At 43.0% G+C, this 19,525-nt stretch overlaps 1 protein-coding gene across 1 annotated transcript in view; it reads right to left on the bottom strand.

Annotated features, from left to right (window-relative positions):
- LOC147120357 (dynein axonemal heavy chain 11-like) overlaps positions 1-19,525 on the bottom strand; it is a 133,142-nt gene that overhangs the window by 60,444 nt on the left and 53,173 nt on the right. Inside the window, exons 11-19 of the mRNA XM_085984221.1 lie at positions 15,385-15,501; positions 15,237-15,318; positions 4,820-4,887; positions 2,812-2,898; positions 2,548-2,706; positions 1,477-1,560; positions 1,238-1,396; positions 1,003-1,125; positions 793-915 (exon numbers count right to left, since the gene is read on the bottom strand). Coding sequence (XP_085840347.1) covers positions 793-915; positions 1,003-1,125; positions 1,238-1,396; positions 1,477-1,560; positions 2,548-2,706; positions 2,812-2,898; positions 4,820-4,887; positions 15,237-15,318; positions 15,385-15,501 — 1,002 coding nt within the window. The remainder of the gene's footprint in view (positions 1-792; positions 916-1,002; positions 1,126-1,237; positions 1,397-1,476; positions 1,561-2,547; positions 2,707-2,811; positions 2,899-4,819; positions 4,888-15,236; positions 15,319-15,384; positions 15,502-19,525) is intronic.

Genomic DNA, 19,525 nt, shown 5'->3' with positions numbered 1-19,525 from the left:
ATTGCACATTTCAGAATTACTTCACCTGAACATATGAGTTCTCAAGTTGGCTGTCAACTGAAGTATACTAATAGATTAATATATTTGAAGAAAACCTGACCCTTGGGAAGAGAGAAAGTTTGACTTCTTTAATGTAATTCTTTTTTAAACAGCATATCTGAACTTTTTTGAAGTGCTATAGACCTTTCTATAATCACAACAACATGCATGTCAGTTGGTGCCAGTGGCCGTATAAAGAATTTACCAACAAAAAGCATAAATGCACTTTTACATCAAAGAATTGAAAGCATTGAATGTTTATGGCCTGGAGCTCATACTATAATTACCTTCTTCACATCATCCAACTTTTTAACATCCAATTTTTGAAAAAAATAAACCACTTTACCTGCCTTGAATAAATCAATTACATTCTTTCTGCCAATATACTTTCATCTTACAAACATTCATAAAATATATGACTGTTAAAAAAGGTACTACCAGTTCATATCACCACATGAGGTTTAAGGATAAACAAAATCATACAAAAGTTCACTCAGGATCAACAGAACAAACAGCATTAGGTTTAACTGTGAAAAATTTATTTTTTAATTAGAACGTACTGGTAGTGACTATACCTATAAATCCCCATGAAAACTTTGCTTTGAACCTTTTAACTGGGCCCTGGCAAGTATTTGAAATCTGCTGCAAACATGTGGCTAAAACTATTTAAAAATTATACAGAACAATGAAAGAATGAATCTATATCTAGAAATGCAGAATTTTCTGATAAATAAATTAACTGTAAATCAGCACCTGATTATCTTCCAGGGTTTCAATAAGATTCTCATCAGATTTGAGCAACAGAGTTCCTGTACTATAGTGCTTTTCATATGAAAACTCCATTACGCTCCATATTTGACTAATCTCTGCCAGCACCTGAAAAAGAAGCAAGTTTTTTACTCTTTAGTTTGTATGCTATTGCCAAAGAGTTATGATAAAAAGAAACAGAAATACTTGTTTTACCTTTTCTATTGCCATTTCCTTTACTGCTTTGTCCACTATGTTTTTTACTTCCTCTTCGACACTATACAGCTGCAGAGCTAACAAGTCCCCTAGGGTGGTGTCTGAATCCATGACAAAGCTGACCTGTCAGAATAAAATACAGGCTCAGATTGTTTTAGGAAGAAAAATTAAGCCTGCTTTTAGGAAGCAAAAATAAATCAACATTACACAGACGACAAAAAATCTGGTGACTTACCCCTGTTGCATTCATTAATTGTTTCCAGTGTCTCACTCTGACTGCAGGATTCTGCAACTCAGTAACAGCCCGAAGCGAAGTCAGCATATTTTTAACAGTAGACGCTAATCCAACATAGACATGCCAAACTCGAACCTCCTTATCAAGAGTTTTCATCTCCTACTAGGAAAAGCAGAGCTTTTAAAACTACAGCGTTGTGTATATGCCAGGTGATCAGTTTACATTCAGATCATTCATACCTTTGCAAATCTTCGCAGTTCCATGTCCATTTGTTCAACATTTATTTGTTTCCACTGTGTTTTGGTCCAATCATCAATGCTCGTCTAGAACAAAAACAATTGAAAAAAATATATTACTCTTTGAAACATGGCAAATTACAAAAGATCTGGCAACAATTAACACACACACACACACACACACAAGGTCTTTCCAGTTAACAAATTTATCTAAACAGGTTATCAAACTCTGGTACAATAACATGGTGATGGAACTTTTATTATCACTGGTACCGCCATAGATTTGCCACATTCAATTGCTTTACAACCGTAGCACCATAATTGCAGCAATCTCTATATGAAAGCAACAGGAGTGGCATATCACTCACTCATTTTCAGCATGACAGTATATCCCCTAAAATAGCAACCAAATAAGTTTTTGAATGAAAGCCCTTGTTATATGAACTAGATGATCTCACACGTCTCCTCATGGTTTCTCTAATCTTCCAAAAGGCAGACTGATTGACGCTTTAGTGAAATGAAGGCGAACGGAAATCAATAAACTGGTTTGTTTCATAATTGTTAAGCGAACAAGCAGAGTAACAACTATGGCAAATCTAATTGTACTTCGACTTAATTGAAGTATCACTCCTCGCAACAAAGAAAATAATAAAGGTCGTCACACTGTCCCTGTTAGTAGGAAAACATATAACTTTTCTAACCAAGGCTTCCTCTAGGCCTGATACAAATAAATGGGCATTCCAATCTCCAAATCTTCACTGGTATTTGTTTTTGTTTTTTTAAATGAACTTCCATAGTCTCCAGCAATCTGAATAGACACTGTTAATGTTGAGAAGAAAATTTGACTTAAAAGCATTTTAATTTTTTTTAAATCCATACCAGGATCCTTGCATGGCAAAATGGTCAGAAATTGTGAATGTGGCACCTCATCTACAATTGCTAGGACTGTGAACTGATCCCACATAAGCCTCTAAGCAAAGCAGTAAAGGGATACTACTAACTTAATAAACTATTCAGAATATAGTAATTCACTTCATTAACCTTTGCTATTGCAGGTTAAAAATGTCAACCTACCTGGACAAAAAAAAACATGTCCCAGACAGACTTCAACAGAACAATATCTGAACAGCATTGCTTCAGTTGTTTATAATCTGATACATTCACTTCAAATAGCTCAGCTGTTTCCTGAAGACTGTGCATCTCTGCTTCTAGCTTGATGATATGCCAATGCATCTACAACATGAGAACAATCAGATTGCACCAGAAAAATGGCTATAATAATTAATACATTGCAAAATGTTGTCAATAAAATACAGTCGACGACAAATGTGCTCTCACCTTGTCTAAAAGTGTATATGGATTGCGTGTATTAAACCTAAAAATGGCTTCATTCCTAAATTGTTCTCTGAACTTGCATTGGTTTTCCTGAAAAAGCAACAGAACAACCAATGATATTCCCTTTATCAAGCACTGCAAATGCCTTTGAACTAAAGCACATAATTCTTTCACTACAATTATCACTTAACTTTTCCATCATTTAGTTTTAAATGAAGTATTGGTGGATCAAAGTGTTAGTAACAAAGAGTGAATGTGCACATTGCTGTTGTGGGAGAAGAAATAGAAGGTGGAGGAGAGAAAGGGATCGGACAACAGCAATTGAATATGATTAATTAATTAACATTGGGAAGTATCATGGCTAAGCAATAACTTGAAGCAAGAGAATCTGGCAGGATGCCAGGTAAAAGTTTAATGTCAAGAAGACTGAACAAGATGGTAGCATTTAACTTCCAGGATTATGGAGGCAGAAGATCAGGATCTCTAAATCAGATGACCCCAATACCCATTGAGAGCAAGTGGATGTGCTATTTCACTATCAGTCTGTACAAAGTGAATGTAGCTACAAGATAGGTGATAGCAACATTGATTTCAGGCAGGGTTATTAAGTATAGACCTTTAGGAATGAAGGATTTTGTTACATATATATATAAAATAAAAACATATATATTTATATATAAATAAATGCCCTCCAAGCAAGTACTGTTTAACACATTCCCTTCCTGTTTCAATTTGTTTGACACACTTTTCTGCCATGCCTGGGTATTACATTAACTGTACCATTAGACTTGACTTTAATCCTCCCAACACTAGGTGGCACTGCTTTTCCTCCAAGCTCCCAGTCTGTTCCTCTTTTGCTAAGAGAAAGTTCCTCTTTCCCTATCCTGGACTAGCTGCCCCTCCCTGCAGGTATTTTTTTTATTTTATTTTAAATGTATTAAATTTTTTATTTTAAGCCACTGCTAGCTAAGTTTACTGTCTCCATGGGCCTGGGGCCTCTTCACTTCCGACCCATATCCCTCCCATGGATCTATTCACACTCACTCAAGCTACCAATCTCCACCCTTAGACATATAGGCACCTCTTTGGCAATGTTTATCCAACTATCCGCTTCCCAGTTCAGCCCTCTGTTCACCCACCCTCCTTGTTGACAGTGCCTACAAATTCCCATCTCCGCTTCCCAACATTAAAAAAGTAGGAAATAAATTGAATTTATATAATGCCTTTCATACCCTCAGAATGTTCTAAAGTACACACAGCCAATAAATTATTTTTACTGTTGTTATACAGTCAAACATGACAGCCAATTTGTGCACAGCGAGGACCCACAAACAAATAAAATTAATGTCAAGCTAATCTGTTTTTGAGACACCATGAGAATGCCCTGCTCTTCTTTGAATAGTGCCATGGGATCCTTTATGTCCACCTGAAGAGAAAGCCAGGGCATTTGTTAACAGGTCACCTGAAAGATGGCATTGTAAATCGTTTCACATATTTCACATTAATTTAACTCCAATACTTTTAATCCTAAATCTCTACAATTATATTAAAAAAAACTTTCAATAAACAATTTATTATTTCTCAATTAGTCTAATTTCAATGTCTATTTAATTTCAATTCCTATATAATTTCTCAGCCTTTTATCCAATTTTACTTTTTCTTTATTACCTCTAGCTAAATTCCTTTTACTCCCAATGCCTAAATATACATTACAAAAATATATTCTCCATTACACCATATAATCCTCCTATTAATAAACACATTATGTGCGAATATGCACACAACCATGAAATTTGAGCCTGAAAATATCTGGCACTCCCAAAATCTTAGAATGAAAATGCAATTTGACTTATTTAATCACCATAGATCAGTGGCTCTAATAATATATTGCATATTACATGGGATAAAACAGCATACATTCAAAGTCATCTTAAGTGACATCACAGAAGATTTACTGGTAATATATTAAAAATCTGGCATATGGTGTACACTTCCTGAGTGTAAAACTTACTTCATGTTGCAATATTTCCAAAACAGCAGCAATGTATTGAATGTATTTATCAAGTGCAAAGAAAGCAGCTATAAAATTACAAATCAGAAACTACTAAGAACATAATAAAACAATTTCTTTAACAAATTCTTTATACAAAATCTTTAACAACCTGCCAGGAGAATCTGCAAATCAATGAAAATCAATGAAATTTCCAAGTTTTTTTGTCCATTATTTTTCCCTTCAGTAAATTAATAAAGTTTTAAACAAAATAAAGAATGACATGTTTTATGGTAACATTATTAAATTTACTCAGAATTATCTTGTGTCATTTACTATATCTTCATTAAACTTTATATTTCAAAGCCTCAGCTTTTCTCAAAAGCCTATGCTTGCCATTAATATTTTTCACACAGCGATCAGTCTGCAGCCACAGACTGAGTATGTTGCAGTGTGCAAAATTTCCTAACATGCATCAGAACGATTCTCTGTTTATTACTCGAAATTGCTCATACTATATACAGTAAACTCTTGTTTAAATGGCACTTCATCACCCGGAATTCTTTAATAACCAGCAAAATAGATAACCGGTAATCTTGCCGAATCCATCCATTTTTCGTTTTCCAAGTCCGAGTTTCCCGCGGTGGCCGAGTTAGTCCGTGGTTTTAATTTTTTTTGTGTTAAAAATTGCCTACCTCTCCACTATCTGGAATTTTTCATCAAGCGGCACCATCCCGGTCCCATAGGTGCCGGATACGAAAGAGTTTACTGTAACAGGTATTTTGAGCTACTTTCCTTTTGTTTTAAACTGAGCTGAGGAATAAATGTAAACAGCTTTATTTGCGAGTCAGCCTTGACTCTGTGGTATCATTCTCGCCTCCGAGTCAGAAGGTTGTGGGTGCAAGTCCCACTCCAGGGTCTTGAGCACATAATCTAAGCCGATACTCAATGGAAAATTAGAGGCGCCGTCATTTGGCCGAGATGTTAAACCAAGGCCCCGCCTGCCCTCTTAGCAAAAGATCCCATGGCACCAAGAGCAAGTGAGTTCTCACCAGTGTCCTAGCCAATATTTATCCTTCAACCAACACCACTAAAACAAATTATCTGGACATTTATTTCATTGTTGTTTGTGGGATCTTGCTGTGTGAAAATTGGGTGCCGCATTTCCTACATTACAACAGCGGCTACACTTTCAAAGTACTTAATTGGCTTGTAAAGCACTCTGGGTCACCCTGAGATCATGAGAGGCGCTATATCAATGCAAGTTCTTTCTTTATTCAGGTAAATTTTCACATTGAAACTATTAGGTTCTTGTTCTCGACTTCAGAAAGAGTCTGCATGCCAGCACCCTCCGTTTGTAACCCCGCCCCTGCTCCCAATATTGTGGAAAAACATTTAACAATTTAATTTTTCCTATTTAAAAATGACATCAGAAAATCTATTCATTATTCTGAATTGTGTCTTTACTCAGTGTATACCTATTCCAAAATATGCTCGAACAAGTTGAATTTAAGAAGCTTTTTTGAACTTGCAATTCACATGAAAGCTATTATCAATTTATTATTTTTACTTCAGAAAGAGAATCTAGCTGAGAGAGAAAAATGTCTGATTAGAAAATCTGTTCTGTGTTGTAATTCTCAAATACAATCAATCGCTGTTTAGACTTGAGTCTTTTTACAGCTGTAGTCGCTAAGGGAAATTTACTTTCTAAATTTTTACTGGAGATATCTGCCGCTCCCCCACCAGTACTTAAATGAAAACAGTGTATTTGAATGGTGTACGAGGTACTTTTGACAATAATGTATATGTAAGTAATGGAGGTTGTGAATACGTGCAACTTATGTTTCTTAAAGCAATGTGATTTACTACAAATGTTTGAAAAGACTAATTTATTTAATTTTCCAAAAACGAAGGGATCTGTTCAGTCACCTCTGCCCACAGATGCTGAACAGCTTCCCTTGACACCCTTCTGCCACCCGTTGAGAACAGCATCTACTTCCTACTGCTCGCCTCCTCAACCAGAACCTCTGGAGCACTTGTTGCACTAATGCCACCTGCTGCACCCAGGAACGACCACGAGGTGTACAAATTCAGGGCCATGTGACCTTAACAGCCACAGGCAATGAAATGTGTGGCCTGGAGTTGGGCTGCAGTTCATAGAAATTTACGGCACAGAAGGAGGCCATTCGGCCCATCGTGTCTGTGTCGGCCATAAAAGAGCTATCCGGCCGAATCCCACTTCCCAGCTCTTTGTTCGAAGCCTTGCAGGTTATGGCAACTCAAGTGCATATCCAAGTACTTTTTAAATGTGACAAGGGTTTCTGCCTCTACCACCCTTTCAGGTTGGGAGTTCCAGACCCCCACCACCCTCTGGGTGAATAAAGTTCTCCTCAACTCCCCTCTAATCCTTCTACCAATTACTTTAAATCTATGCCCCCTGGTTATTTACCTCGCTGCTAAGGGAAATGGGTCCTTCCTATCCACTCTATCTAGGCCCCTGATAATTTTATACACCTCAATTAAGTCTCCCCTCAGCCTCCTCTGTTCCAAAGAAAACAACCCCAGCCTATCCAATCTTTCCTCATAGCTAAAATTCTCCAGTCTTGGCAACATCCTCATAAATCTCTTCTGTACCCTCTCTAATGCAATCACATCTTTCCTGTAATGTGGTGACCAGAACTGTGTGCAGTACTCTAGCTGTGGCCTAACTAGTGTTTTATACAGTTCAAGCATAACCTCCCTGTTCTTATATTCTGTGCCTTGGCTAATAAAGGAAAGTATCCCGTATGCCTTCTTAACCACCTTATCTACCTGTCCTGCTACCCTCAGGGATTTGTGGACGTGCACTCAAAGGTCTCTGTTCTTCTGCACTTCTCAGTATTCTACCATTTATTGTGTATTCCCTTGCCTTGTTAGTCCTCCCCAAATGCATTACCTCACACTTCTCCAGATTGAATTCCATTTGCCACTTTTCTGCCCACCTGACCAGTCCATTGATATCTCCCTGCAGTCTGCAGCTTTCTTCCTCACTATCAACCACACGGCCAATTTTTGTATCATCTGCAAACTTCTTAGTCATGCCCCAACATTGAAGTCTAAATCATGGATATATACCACAAAAAGCAAAGGACCCAGTACTGAGCTCTGCGGAACCCCACTGGAAACAGCCTTCCAGTCATAAAAACACCAATTAACCATTATCCTTTGCTTCCGGTCACTGAGCCAATTTTGGATCCAGCTTGCCACTTCCTCTTGGATCCCAGTCTGTGGAACCTTATCAAAAGCCTTGCTAAAATCCATGTCGGCTATGTCAAACGCACTACCCTAAATCAACCCTCCTTGTTACCTCCTCAAAAAACGACACTCCCTTAACAAATCCATGCTGACTGTCCTTGATTAATCTGTGTCTTTCTAAATGACAATTAATACGGTCTCTCAGAATTTTCTCCAATAATTTGCCCACCACCAAGGTTAGGCTGACTGGCCTGTAATTACTCGGTCTATCTCTTTCTCCGTTTTTAAACAATGGTACAACGTTAGCAGTCCTCCAGTATCACACCTGTAGCCAGAGAGGATTGAAAAATGATCGTCAGAGCCTCCGCTATTTCCTCCCTTGGTTATCTTAACAGCCGGAGATACATTTCATTTGGGTCTGGCAATTTATCTACTTTCAAAGATACTAAACCCCTTAATACTTCCTCTCTCACTATGTTTATCTCATCAAATATTTCACACTCCTCCTCGACTACAATGTCAGCATCGTCCATGTCTTTTGTGAAGACAGACGCAAAATATTCATTAAAAACCATATCCACGCTTCCACACCTCCTTTTAGGTATCTAATAGGCCCTACTTTTCTTTAGCTATCCTCTTGCTCTTTATGTATTTATAAAACATCTTTGGGTTTTCCTTGATGTCACTTACCAAGAATTTTTCATACCCACTCTTTGCTTTCCTAATACCTTTTCAATTTCACCCCTGCACTTTCTATACTCAGCTAGGCTTTCTGCAGTATTTAGCTCTTGGTATCTGACAAAAGCTTCCCTTCTTTCCTTATCTTACCCTGTCTGCCCCTTGACATCCAGGGGGGATGTGGGGCTGGAGAGATTACAGAGATAGGAAGGGGCGAGGCCATGGAGGGATTTGAAATCAAGGATGAGAACTTTAAAATCGAGGCGTAACTTAACTGGGAGCACTGGGGTGATGGGTGAACGGGAGTTGGTGCAAGTAAGGACATGGGCAGCAGAGTTTTGAATGACTTCAAGTTTACGGAGGGTAGAACGTGGGAGGCTGGCCAGGCATACTTTGAAATACTCAAGTCTAGAGATAACAAGGCTTGGATGAGAGTTTCAGCAGCAGATGAGTGGAGGCAGGGGCAGAGTCGGGCGATGTTCCGGAGGTGGAAATAGGCGGTCTTAGCGATGGCATAGTTCTGTCACAGCCTCCCTGGTGAAGCGGAGCTGCCAGGCACAGTGCTCCCCAGTTAAGTACAACGTTCTCTTCCTGTGCACTCATGTAATGTAAGGCCTCCTGTGCCCTACCCTCCTTCACCCTCTTCTCCCAGCAGCTGCCGGTCTCTGTGTTCTAACTTGCCGTTCTTCCTCCTCCTCTTCATCCTCCGGCCCCAATGGCAGATTGAGCAGCACACCCATATTGGAAAAATATAAGTTTTTGCAGAAGCCCTGCACAGGGATGTTTTGCTGCTCTAAAAAGTCACTACCTAAAAATTTTAAACTCTGTTAGAGCAGCCAACAGAGCCAAAAGAAAAGACCCAGAGTCCAATAGTAGTTTAGAAAGACTAACCACAGACTAATCTGAATACAGCTGAGAATCCCCTTAAATAACACTGGTGCAGCCTCCTTCCCAACTGTTGGTGCCAAGGATTAGTGGATGAGTTTAAGAATAATGTATCCAGCCCTCCTATAGTTCAATTTGGTAAAAGGGTCCTTAACCAGGTGCAGGATCTTAATTTTACTATATTCATGAGGCCCTCGCTGCTTTTAGGTAGCTGCTGTGGACAACTAAAATGCAGCTTAATCCAATATGGTAACAAGCATACTATTGGGGTAACTCTGGTGCGGGAGTTCGCAACACAAAATTCACAGGCACAACAACGATTTGACACCTGAAAATCGGGCAAATGCAAGTTGAATTTCTCCCCCCATGGGCTGAATAGCCTCCTTCTGTGCTGTAAACTTCTGTGGTACTAACCAATCGACAAGACTTACTTCAGGGAGCTCTCCTACGAACTTCTTAAATTCCCTCTCCTAACTACCCTACACTGCCATACATGCATACTATCCACCACTTCCCCTTCCTCAGTACTGCCAAATCAACAGGATCCCCTCATTTCAGTGTTCCAATAGAATAGCTTTATCTCAGATTATTTTTCAAATAATACCACATATGTTAAGTTTATTGAAATATTTGTGTGTTGTTATCCTTGTACTTAAGGGAACTGCAATGATAACTAATAAAATGCCTCAGATCAATTAGTGAGAACACAGAATGCTTGGAGAAGCTGACTGAAGTAACAAAAAAAAGCTACAGGCTTCTTGTAGTTTAGCACATGCTCTAGCAACTTGGTTTTAGGGTGTATTTAATTTTCTGTGGCAGGCAGCAACACCCTCAGACAATGTTCCACCACATCAAGAAACATTATTAAGTTTCTCCACTGGTATTGTATGCAATTTAAAAACAAATTTTTTTAAAGATTGATTCATAATCCAGAGATGGAACCAGCATAACTCAGGTCTGGTTTAAATTCCCCAAAAATCTTCCTTCAACCATTATTAGGGCAAACTATGTTCACTGCCAACAGATGTAAGAAGTCACACAACACCAGGTTATAGTCCAACAGTTTTATTTGAAATCACAAGCTTTCGGAGCGCTGCTCTTTCGTCAGGTGAAGTGGAGAGATGCATAAAGTCACAGCTTATATAGTCAGAGAATAATGCCAGACGATTACAGGTAATCTTTCTAACTGCCATTTATCACACCTCGGCAGAGAGATAATCACAGCAATCAAAAGGTGTGAATGGTGTCCAAACAGTGATTTCAAATAAAACTGTTGTACTATAACCTGGTGTTGTGTGACTTCTTACATTTGTCCACCCCAGTCCAACACCGGCATCTCCACACCATGGCCACTATCGACACCACAAACTGCCGGCTCAAAGTGGAGAGGATCTCCAAGAAGATCGCGCATATCGACACAGACATCAAGTTTCTACAGAGATGCAAGAAAGCAGACAAGATCCCAAAAGGACTACAGATCACGAACCCACTCAAGTCGACGTACAACACAGACTATGCTGAGAGACTCTGCCGTCGTACCTCTCGCACACTCCTCAACCATCTCGTACACCAGCTCTACAGCAGACGCCGCGACCTCGAAACCGAGATAGAGTCCATGTTCTCAGCCTGTGCTCAGGACACAGCAGACCAGCTACGAGACACCGCCAAACAGACGAGGCAACGGAACTACACTGCCTACATGCACACCAAGAACAGGAAGCTTGAGAAACTCGGCATCACCACCAGCAGCAACCAAGCCTCCCCCGGTACCACGGTTGAAACCACAGGGAAGTCCATCGTCAACTCGTCCGACCACACCCTTCAACCAGACGTAATTGAAGTTCTCAGCCGATGGGTTCAATTTCTGCCCCACCACCAAAATGGACCCCATCGGTCTCGCGGCAGACACAGAAGAATTCTTCAGGAGAATGAGGCTCCGGGAATTCTTCCACAAATCCCAAGATGTCAGCAGCGAACCCAATGAGACAACCAATGATCCGGAACAGCAGACAGAGGGATCCACAGTGCAGCAACCGAAGAAGAGTCAAATTGGACCCCTCCGGAGGGTCACTGCCCCAAGCTTGACATGTATGCTCAAGCTGTCAGGAGATGCATCAACGCCAGATTCATCAGCCGCACTCACAAGACAGTCCAGAATGTCACCCGAGCACAACGCAATGCCATCCACGCTCTCAAGACCAACCGCAACATCGTCATCAAACCAGCAGACAAAGGAGGAGCCATTGTCATACAGAACAGAACGGACTATTGCAAAGAAGCATACCGACAACTGGACAACCAGGAACACTACAGACAGTTACCCGCAGATCCGACCAAAGAACACACCCGCCAACTCAACAGACTCATCAAGACCTTCGATCCAGACCTTCAAAGCATCCTACGCGCTCTCATCCCACGTACTCCCCACGTGGGAGACTTCTACTGCCTCCCAAAGATACACAAAGCCAACACACCCGGACGTCCTATCGTATCAGGCAACGGAACCCTGTGTGAGAACCACTCTGGATACATCGAGGGCATCCTGAAACCCATCGTACAGGAACCCCCAGCTTTTGTCGCGACACTACAGACTTCTTACACAAACTCAGCACCCACGGACCAGTTGAACCAGGAACACTCCTCGCCACGATGGACGTCTCGTCGCTCTACACCAGTATCCCCCACGATGACGGCATCGCTGCGACAGCCTCAGTACTCAACACTAACAACAGCCAATCTCCAGACGCCATCCTACAACTCATCCGCTTCATCCTTGACCACAATGTCTTCACCTTCGACAACCAGTTCTTTACCCAAACACACGGAACAGCCATGGGGACCAAATTCGCACCCCAATATGCCAACATCTTCATGCACAAGTTCGAGCAAGACTTCTTCGCTGCACAGGACCTCCAACCAACGCTATGCACCAGAAAGATCGACGACATTTTCTTCCTATGGACCCACGGCGAAGAATCACTGAAAAGACTACACGATAACATCAACAAGTTCCATCCCACCATCAAACTCACCATGGACTACTCCTCAGAATCGGTTTCATTCTTGGACACACGAATCTCCATCAAAGACGGACACCTCAACACTTCACTCTACCGCAAGCCCACGGACAACCTCAGGATGCTCCACTTCTCCAGCTTCCACCCTAACCACGTTAAAGAAGCCATCCCCTATGGACAAGCCCTGCGAATACACAGGATCTGCTCAGACGAGGAGGAACGCGATGGACACCTACAGACGCTGAAAGGCGCCCTCGTAAGAACGGGATATGATGCTTGACTCGTCGATCGACAGTTCCGACGGGCCACAGCGAAAAAATCGCATAGACCTCCTCAGAAGACAAACACGGGACACAACCAGCAGAGTGCCCTTCGTCGTCCAGTACTTCCCCGGAGCGGAGAAACTACGCCATTTTCTTCGCAGCCTTCAACATGTCATCGATGACGATGAACACCTCGCTAAGGCCATCCCCACGCCTCCACTACTCGCCTTCAAACAGCCGCCTAACCTCAAACAGACCATCGTTCGCAGCAAGTTACCCAGCTTTCAGGAGAACAGCGACCACGACACCACACAACCCTGCCACGGCAACCTCTGCAAGACATGCCAGATCATCAACACAGGTACCATCATCACACGTGAGGACACCACCCACCAGGTACATGGTACATACTCATGTGACTCGGCCAACGTTGTCTACCTCATACGTTGCAGGAAAGGATGCCCCGGAACATGGTACATCGGCGAGACCATGCAGACACTGCGACAATGGATGAACGGACACCGCGCAACAATCGCCAGGCAGGAGTGTTCCCTCCCAGTCGGGGAACACTTCAGCAGTCAAGGACATTCAGCCTCCGATCGTCGGGTAAGCATTCTCCAAGGTGGCCTTCGAGACACACGACAACACAAAATCGTAGAGCAGAAACTGATAGCCAAGTTCCGCACTCATGAAGACGGCCTCAACCGGGATCTTGGGTTCATGTCACGCTACATGTAACCCCACCTGACGTAGGGTCATCCAAACTCGAGTCGTTGTTGGCTTGTTCTCTGTACACAGATGCGGCCGGACCTGCTGTGATTTCCAGCCAAAAAAAATGTTTTTTTGTCTGTTTTTTGTTTTTCATACAGACCCCAGCATCTGCAACATTTGACCCCTTGTGACCCCACCTCATTGTTCTTTGATGTAATGTTTTCCTGACTGACCTGTTTGGACACCATTCACACCTTTGATTGCTGTGATTATCTCTCTGCCGAGGTGTGATAAATGGCAGTTAGAAAGATTACCTGTAATCATCTGGCATTATTCTCTGACTATATAAGCTGTGTTTTTATGCATCTCTCCACTTCACCTGACGAAGGAGCAGCGCTCCGAAAGCTTGCGATTTCAAATAAAACTGGTGTTGTGTGACTTCTTACATTTGTCCACCCCAGTTCAACACCGGCATCTCCACACCACTACCTACAGGACTTTTTATGCAAAACTGAAGCATTCATGCAACAAATCTTGCTACATATGATAAACATAGAAATTTATGGGATATGTCACACTAAATTATTTGCACTAGTTATAATCTTATAGGGCACTACGTCTGGCCATATCTCTCAAATTTAGGGAGAATTGAGATTTTGTTAGGGAATCGGCCCTCAAGTTCCAGTGGGCCTCATCAAGTTTACTGAGTTACATGACTTTAGACTGAACGGGGGGTGCGGTTTCTCTGTATCCCTCAAACAGGTCTACAATATTTCTTCACTAGGCGGATACATGATCGTAAAAGATGAAGTTGCCAATGGTGACAAGTAGAGCCAAGCATTAAGAGAATTTCTGCTCTTCTACCAGCTTTTCCAGCCAACCTCGACATTTGTTTTCCCCAGCTTAGATCAGATGTAGTTACAAAGCCAAGAAGCTAAATGTTTGTTACTTGAGAATTTACAGCACCTGTGATAAATTAAAAGTGGTAAACTCTGCTAAGTGGTAATAACACCAGAATTAGCTTTAAGACCAAAGTTTTCTGATGAGCAATAGGTGTGCTAAAACATCATTGCAGACAATCCCATTGCCTATTCCTTTTTGGAAATGTGCAATGTAAGTTGTACATTGGTATAGAAATAGCAATTTACAATAGGACTTCCAAAACATTCTTCTGCTAGGTATTTCAAGAGAAATACAAAAAACTCCCATTGCCACAAATATCATTGCAACAATATAAACAAACTCAACACTATCCAGTTGTGGAAATTAATCAGGTTATTACTATTCACAGCTCAGATTTAGAAATTTGGTGCAATTACTGCTTGGGCTTCAAATACTACAAATTCTAAATCTTATATCAACATAAATGCTGTTTAGCATATAAGCTGTCATTTCATGATCACACAACATGACCATTTGTGTTGAGATGTTAATAGCAAACATTTTTTTTTAAATAGCAAAGCTAAAGTGAAAACGTCATGTACCACTGCAAAGCAAGCTATAAAGAATGACTATATGGTCTGCAACCAATTACCAAGAAAGATTCATAACCTACCAGATTAAGCATAATTCACAGTGAAAGGGGAGGAAGCACTACTCCCATTTTATAAACTGGGATTTACATTATCAGATCCATTTAGAATTCATTACCATCAAACACATAATTGTTATCTCTGGACATCCCCTTCTCACAGAGTTTACAATTTCTTGGTTCACTGGAGCTTACTTCTAGCTTGTTAGCAGAACAAAAAATGTGAAATCATTTGGTTCAAAGCACTGAGCTAAAAGCTGATCTCACCTCAAACTGTACACATTTCCTTCTGATAACAGATACTTCATTGGACTGCAAAGGTGCCACTTCATGCTTTATAGTTAAAGCAATCTTTTTAAGGTTCTTCCACTTTTCTGGCAGCTCCTAAAATATTTCAGATGAAGAAAATATGCATAATGTATTAGTCAAGCATACAAAATTATATTTGTGTAAATATTTTAGTTACACTCCATGGCTGGATGGTTTAGTCAAGAAACAAACTCTTGATTCTTTTAATATGCATTTACATGCAAGATTTTCAAATAAGCCTTAAAGAGTTGCATAAAACTATTTGAGTACTTCACGAGAAGGCTTTTCAACACACTCAAAGTTGCAGCTGGAAACCAGAACTTTCTACCTAAAAAGTTTTAGAAGTTTGTTTAAAATTTTCAATAGCTGCAGATAATTTGCAAAGCATTTTAAAATTTCCACCACGACCAGCCTGTGTTTTTTAAAATAATTTTAGCAGTTTAAAAAAAAAATTCCAGTTTATTTTCCATGTTTTCCGTATCCATCTGTTTACTTCAAGTTTTCTTTATTTGCCTCACCAACCAAATATATTTTACTTCCATTTTCTTTCCAAAATTTCTAATGTTTAAACTTTTTTTCCCCTTGCTTTTCATTGCTAATCTCTCTCCTTTGCCACTGATGAATGAATATCCAATATGGGACTGGATTTATGTATTAGATAACACACATTCCGTTCACCTTTGAGAACAGGGTTTGAATCCAACAGTGAGATTTTTATTTGGAGCCAATGGACAATAGTTTTCTCTCTGCTGACTAGAGTTATCCTAGCTGAGTTTGGGCAGGTAAGAATCAAGTTGCTAATAGATGTCAATCCACTACAGAATACCGCCTATGAACCAGCACCATTTGGTACCAAATAAGAATCACACAAAGAGGGCATATGGTTGATAAATGTGTAGAACAGAAATCTTGCTGCTGCAGAAGAATGTGCTCTTGAAGACTGAGGCAAGGTGAATTGTTTATGCAGTGCAGAGTAAATTCAGGGAGGTGTAATAAAATCTTTGATAAAAATAGTGAGTAAATGTTCCATTTCCCCAGCACTGACATCTTGGTTCTCACATCAAGAGAATATAATGGTATCTAGTCTCCAGCAGTCCAGACCATTATTTGAGAACGCTCGAATAAAACAGACCATTATTCAACCACAACTTTTATGTACTGTGGTAAACCACTGTTGTTCACTCCACTGTTGTTCTCCACTGTTGTTCACTCTTGCCCATTGTTGTACCTGTCTGTGCATGCCTCAGCTGGCTCCGCCCCTGGCTCCACCCATATGCCCTGGTATAAAGGCGGCTGCTCTGCAGTTCCCCAGGCATTCAGGACCGGTCGACCACTAGAGGCATGCCTTCGTTCTTTAGCTAATAAAAGCCTGTTTGTTACTCTCTTAACTTCCAGTCTTTCTCAGTAATTGATAGCGCATCAATTTTATTAGCTAAACTTTTTTTCGATGGAGCAAATCCTCAAACCAGCACGCCTGGAACTAGACCCTCAAGAGGCGGATTCATCTACCAAGTTCGCACACTGGCTGCGATGCTTCGAATTTTACATAGAAGCCTCCGTCGAAACTGTTCAAAACGATGGCGACAAACTAAAAACTCTGACCTCCAAGGTGAACCACCAAGCTTATTCGCTCATCCAAGATGCGACTACCTACAAGGGCGCTCTCGACCTCCCTAAAGAACAGTACGCACGCCCGGTAAATGAGGTTTACGCCAGACACCTCCTGGGGTCCCGCAAACAGCAACCCGGGGAATCGATGGAGGTATACCTACGGGCGCTGAAGGTGCTCGGCCGGGCCTGCAAATGTAAAGAGGTGTCGGCCACGGTGTACACGGAGGAACTTGTCCGGGACGCCTTCGTCGCGGGCCTCAGGTCCAACTACACCTGGCAGAGACTGTTGGAGCAGGGCGAACTCGACCTGAAGAAGGCCACGGCCCTCGCACTCTCGCTAGACGTGGCCCACCGGAATATGGACGCCTACTCCCCCGGGACATCGCTGCAGAAGTTGGGCCGCATCGTGGATGGCGCGGGCGCCGCCATCCTGGGACACGGTAGGACCGCCACCCTGCGCCGCGCCACCCCCGAACGGCCCAACTTCTGCAGCGATGTCCCGGGGCCCGAAGTGTTACTTCTGTGGCCAAGCCAAGCACCCCAGAGCGCGCTGCCCGGCGAAAAACGCTACTTGCTCTGGTTGTGGGAAGAAAGGGCACTACGCCAGCGTCTGCAAGGCTAAACCTACCCCAAACTCCAGCAGTGCCGCGTGTGGGCCGAGCGGGCCGCCATCTTGGACGCCGCCATCTTGGATGCCATCTTGTACGCCTCCAGCCGCGTGTGGATCATGGGCGCCGCCATCGTGGACGCCATCTTGGACGCCTTCGACCATGGGTGATCCGTTCCGGCCGCCATTTTTGCAACGGGCCCCCGACTCACCCACTGCCTCACCTGATGACTGCAGCGACACGCCTGACCCTACGCTGGCCTCCGTTACACTGGACCAATCTAGACCTCACCAACTAGCCAGGTCCATGATGGACATTAAGGTAAACGGCCGCGCCACGACCTGCCTTTTCGACTGCGGGAGCACGGAGAGCTTTATCCACCCCGACATGGTGCGGCGTTACTCTCTCCCGGTCCTGCCAGCGTGCCACCGGGTCTCTATGGCCTCCAAGTCCCATTCAGCGGACGTCGGCAGCTACTGCGTGGTGACCCTTTCGGTGAGGGGCACAGAGTACAGAAACTTTAAACTGCTTGTCCTGCCCCATCTCTGCGCTGCCGTTCTACTGGGGTTGGATTTTCAGTGCCACCTTAAGAGTGTCACGATGGCGTACGGTGGACCCCTTCCCCCACTCACAGTCTGCAACCAGCAGTTTTCAAATTGCCCGCCGCGCACCTTTTGCAGCCTCTCCACGCTTAAAGTCACCCCCCCCCCCCGTTGTTCGCTAACCTCGCCCACGACTAAGCCCATCGCCACCAAAAGCAGGCGATACAGCGCTGGTGACAGAGTTTTTATTAAATCTGAGGTGGAGCGGTTCCTGAAGGAGGGGATTATTGAAGCTAGCACCAGCCCCTGGCGAGCCCAGGTTGTGGTCGTCAAGACCGACGAGAAGCAGCGCCTTGTCATTGACTACAGCCAAACAATTAATCGATATACCCAACTGGACGCATACCCCCTCCCCCGCATATCTGATATGGTCGATCAGATCGCACAATACCGCATATTCTCCACCATTGACCTTAAGTCAGCATATCACCAACTCCCTATCCGCTATGAGGACCGCCAGTATACTGCCTTCGAGGCAAACGGCCGCCTCTACAACTTCCTTCGGGTTCCCTTCAGCGTCACCAACGGGGTCTGCGTTTTCCAAAGGGAGGTGGACCGGATGGTCGACCAGAATGCGTTGCAGGCCACTTTTCCCTATCTGGACAATGTGACCATCTGCAGCCATGACCTGCAGGACCATGACGCCAACCTTGACAAATTCCTCCGCACTGCCCAACTCCTAAACCTTACGTATAACAAGGAGAAGTGCATATTCCGCACAACCCGCCTCGCGATCCTTGGCTGTGTTGTGGAACACGGAGTCATCGGCCCCGACCCCGACCGGATGCGTCCCCTTATGGACCTTGCCCTGCCCCACTGCCTCAAGGCCCTGAAGAGATGCCTGGGGTTTTTCTCCTACTACGCCCAGTGGGTCCCTAATTATGTGGACAAAGCCCGTCCACTTATCAAGTCCACCTCTTTTCCCCTGGCGGCAGAGGCCGGCTTAGCCTTCCACCGTATCAAAGAGGACATTGCTAAAGCCACCATGCACGCGGTGGACGAGTCCATCCCCTTCCAGGTGGAGAGCGATGCGTCCGACTTTGCCCTGGCCGCTACCCTTAACCAGGCGGGAAGGCCCGTGGCCTTCTTTTCACGAACCCTCCAAGGCTCCGAAATCAGACACTCCTCTGTCGAAAAGGAGGCCCAGGCCATTGTGGAAGCTGTGCGACATTGGAGGCATTACCTGGCCGGAAAACGATTCACCCTACTCACTGACCAGCATTCAGTTGCTTTTATGTTTAATAACAAGCAGAGGGGCAAAATCAAAAACGACAAGAT

The sequence above is a fragment of the Somniosus microcephalus genome, chromosome 4 (assembly GCF_052327205.1).
Source record: "Somniosus microcephalus isolate GS21.2 chromosome 4, FLI_Smic_1.0, whole genome shotgun sequence".
Classification (NCBI taxonomy): Eukaryota; Metazoa; Chordata; class Chondrichthyes; order Squaliformes; family Somniosidae; genus Somniosus; species Somniosus microcephalus.
The sequence above is the reverse complement of the archived record's forward strand: the minus strand, read 5'-3'. Positions and strand labels throughout refer to the sequence as shown.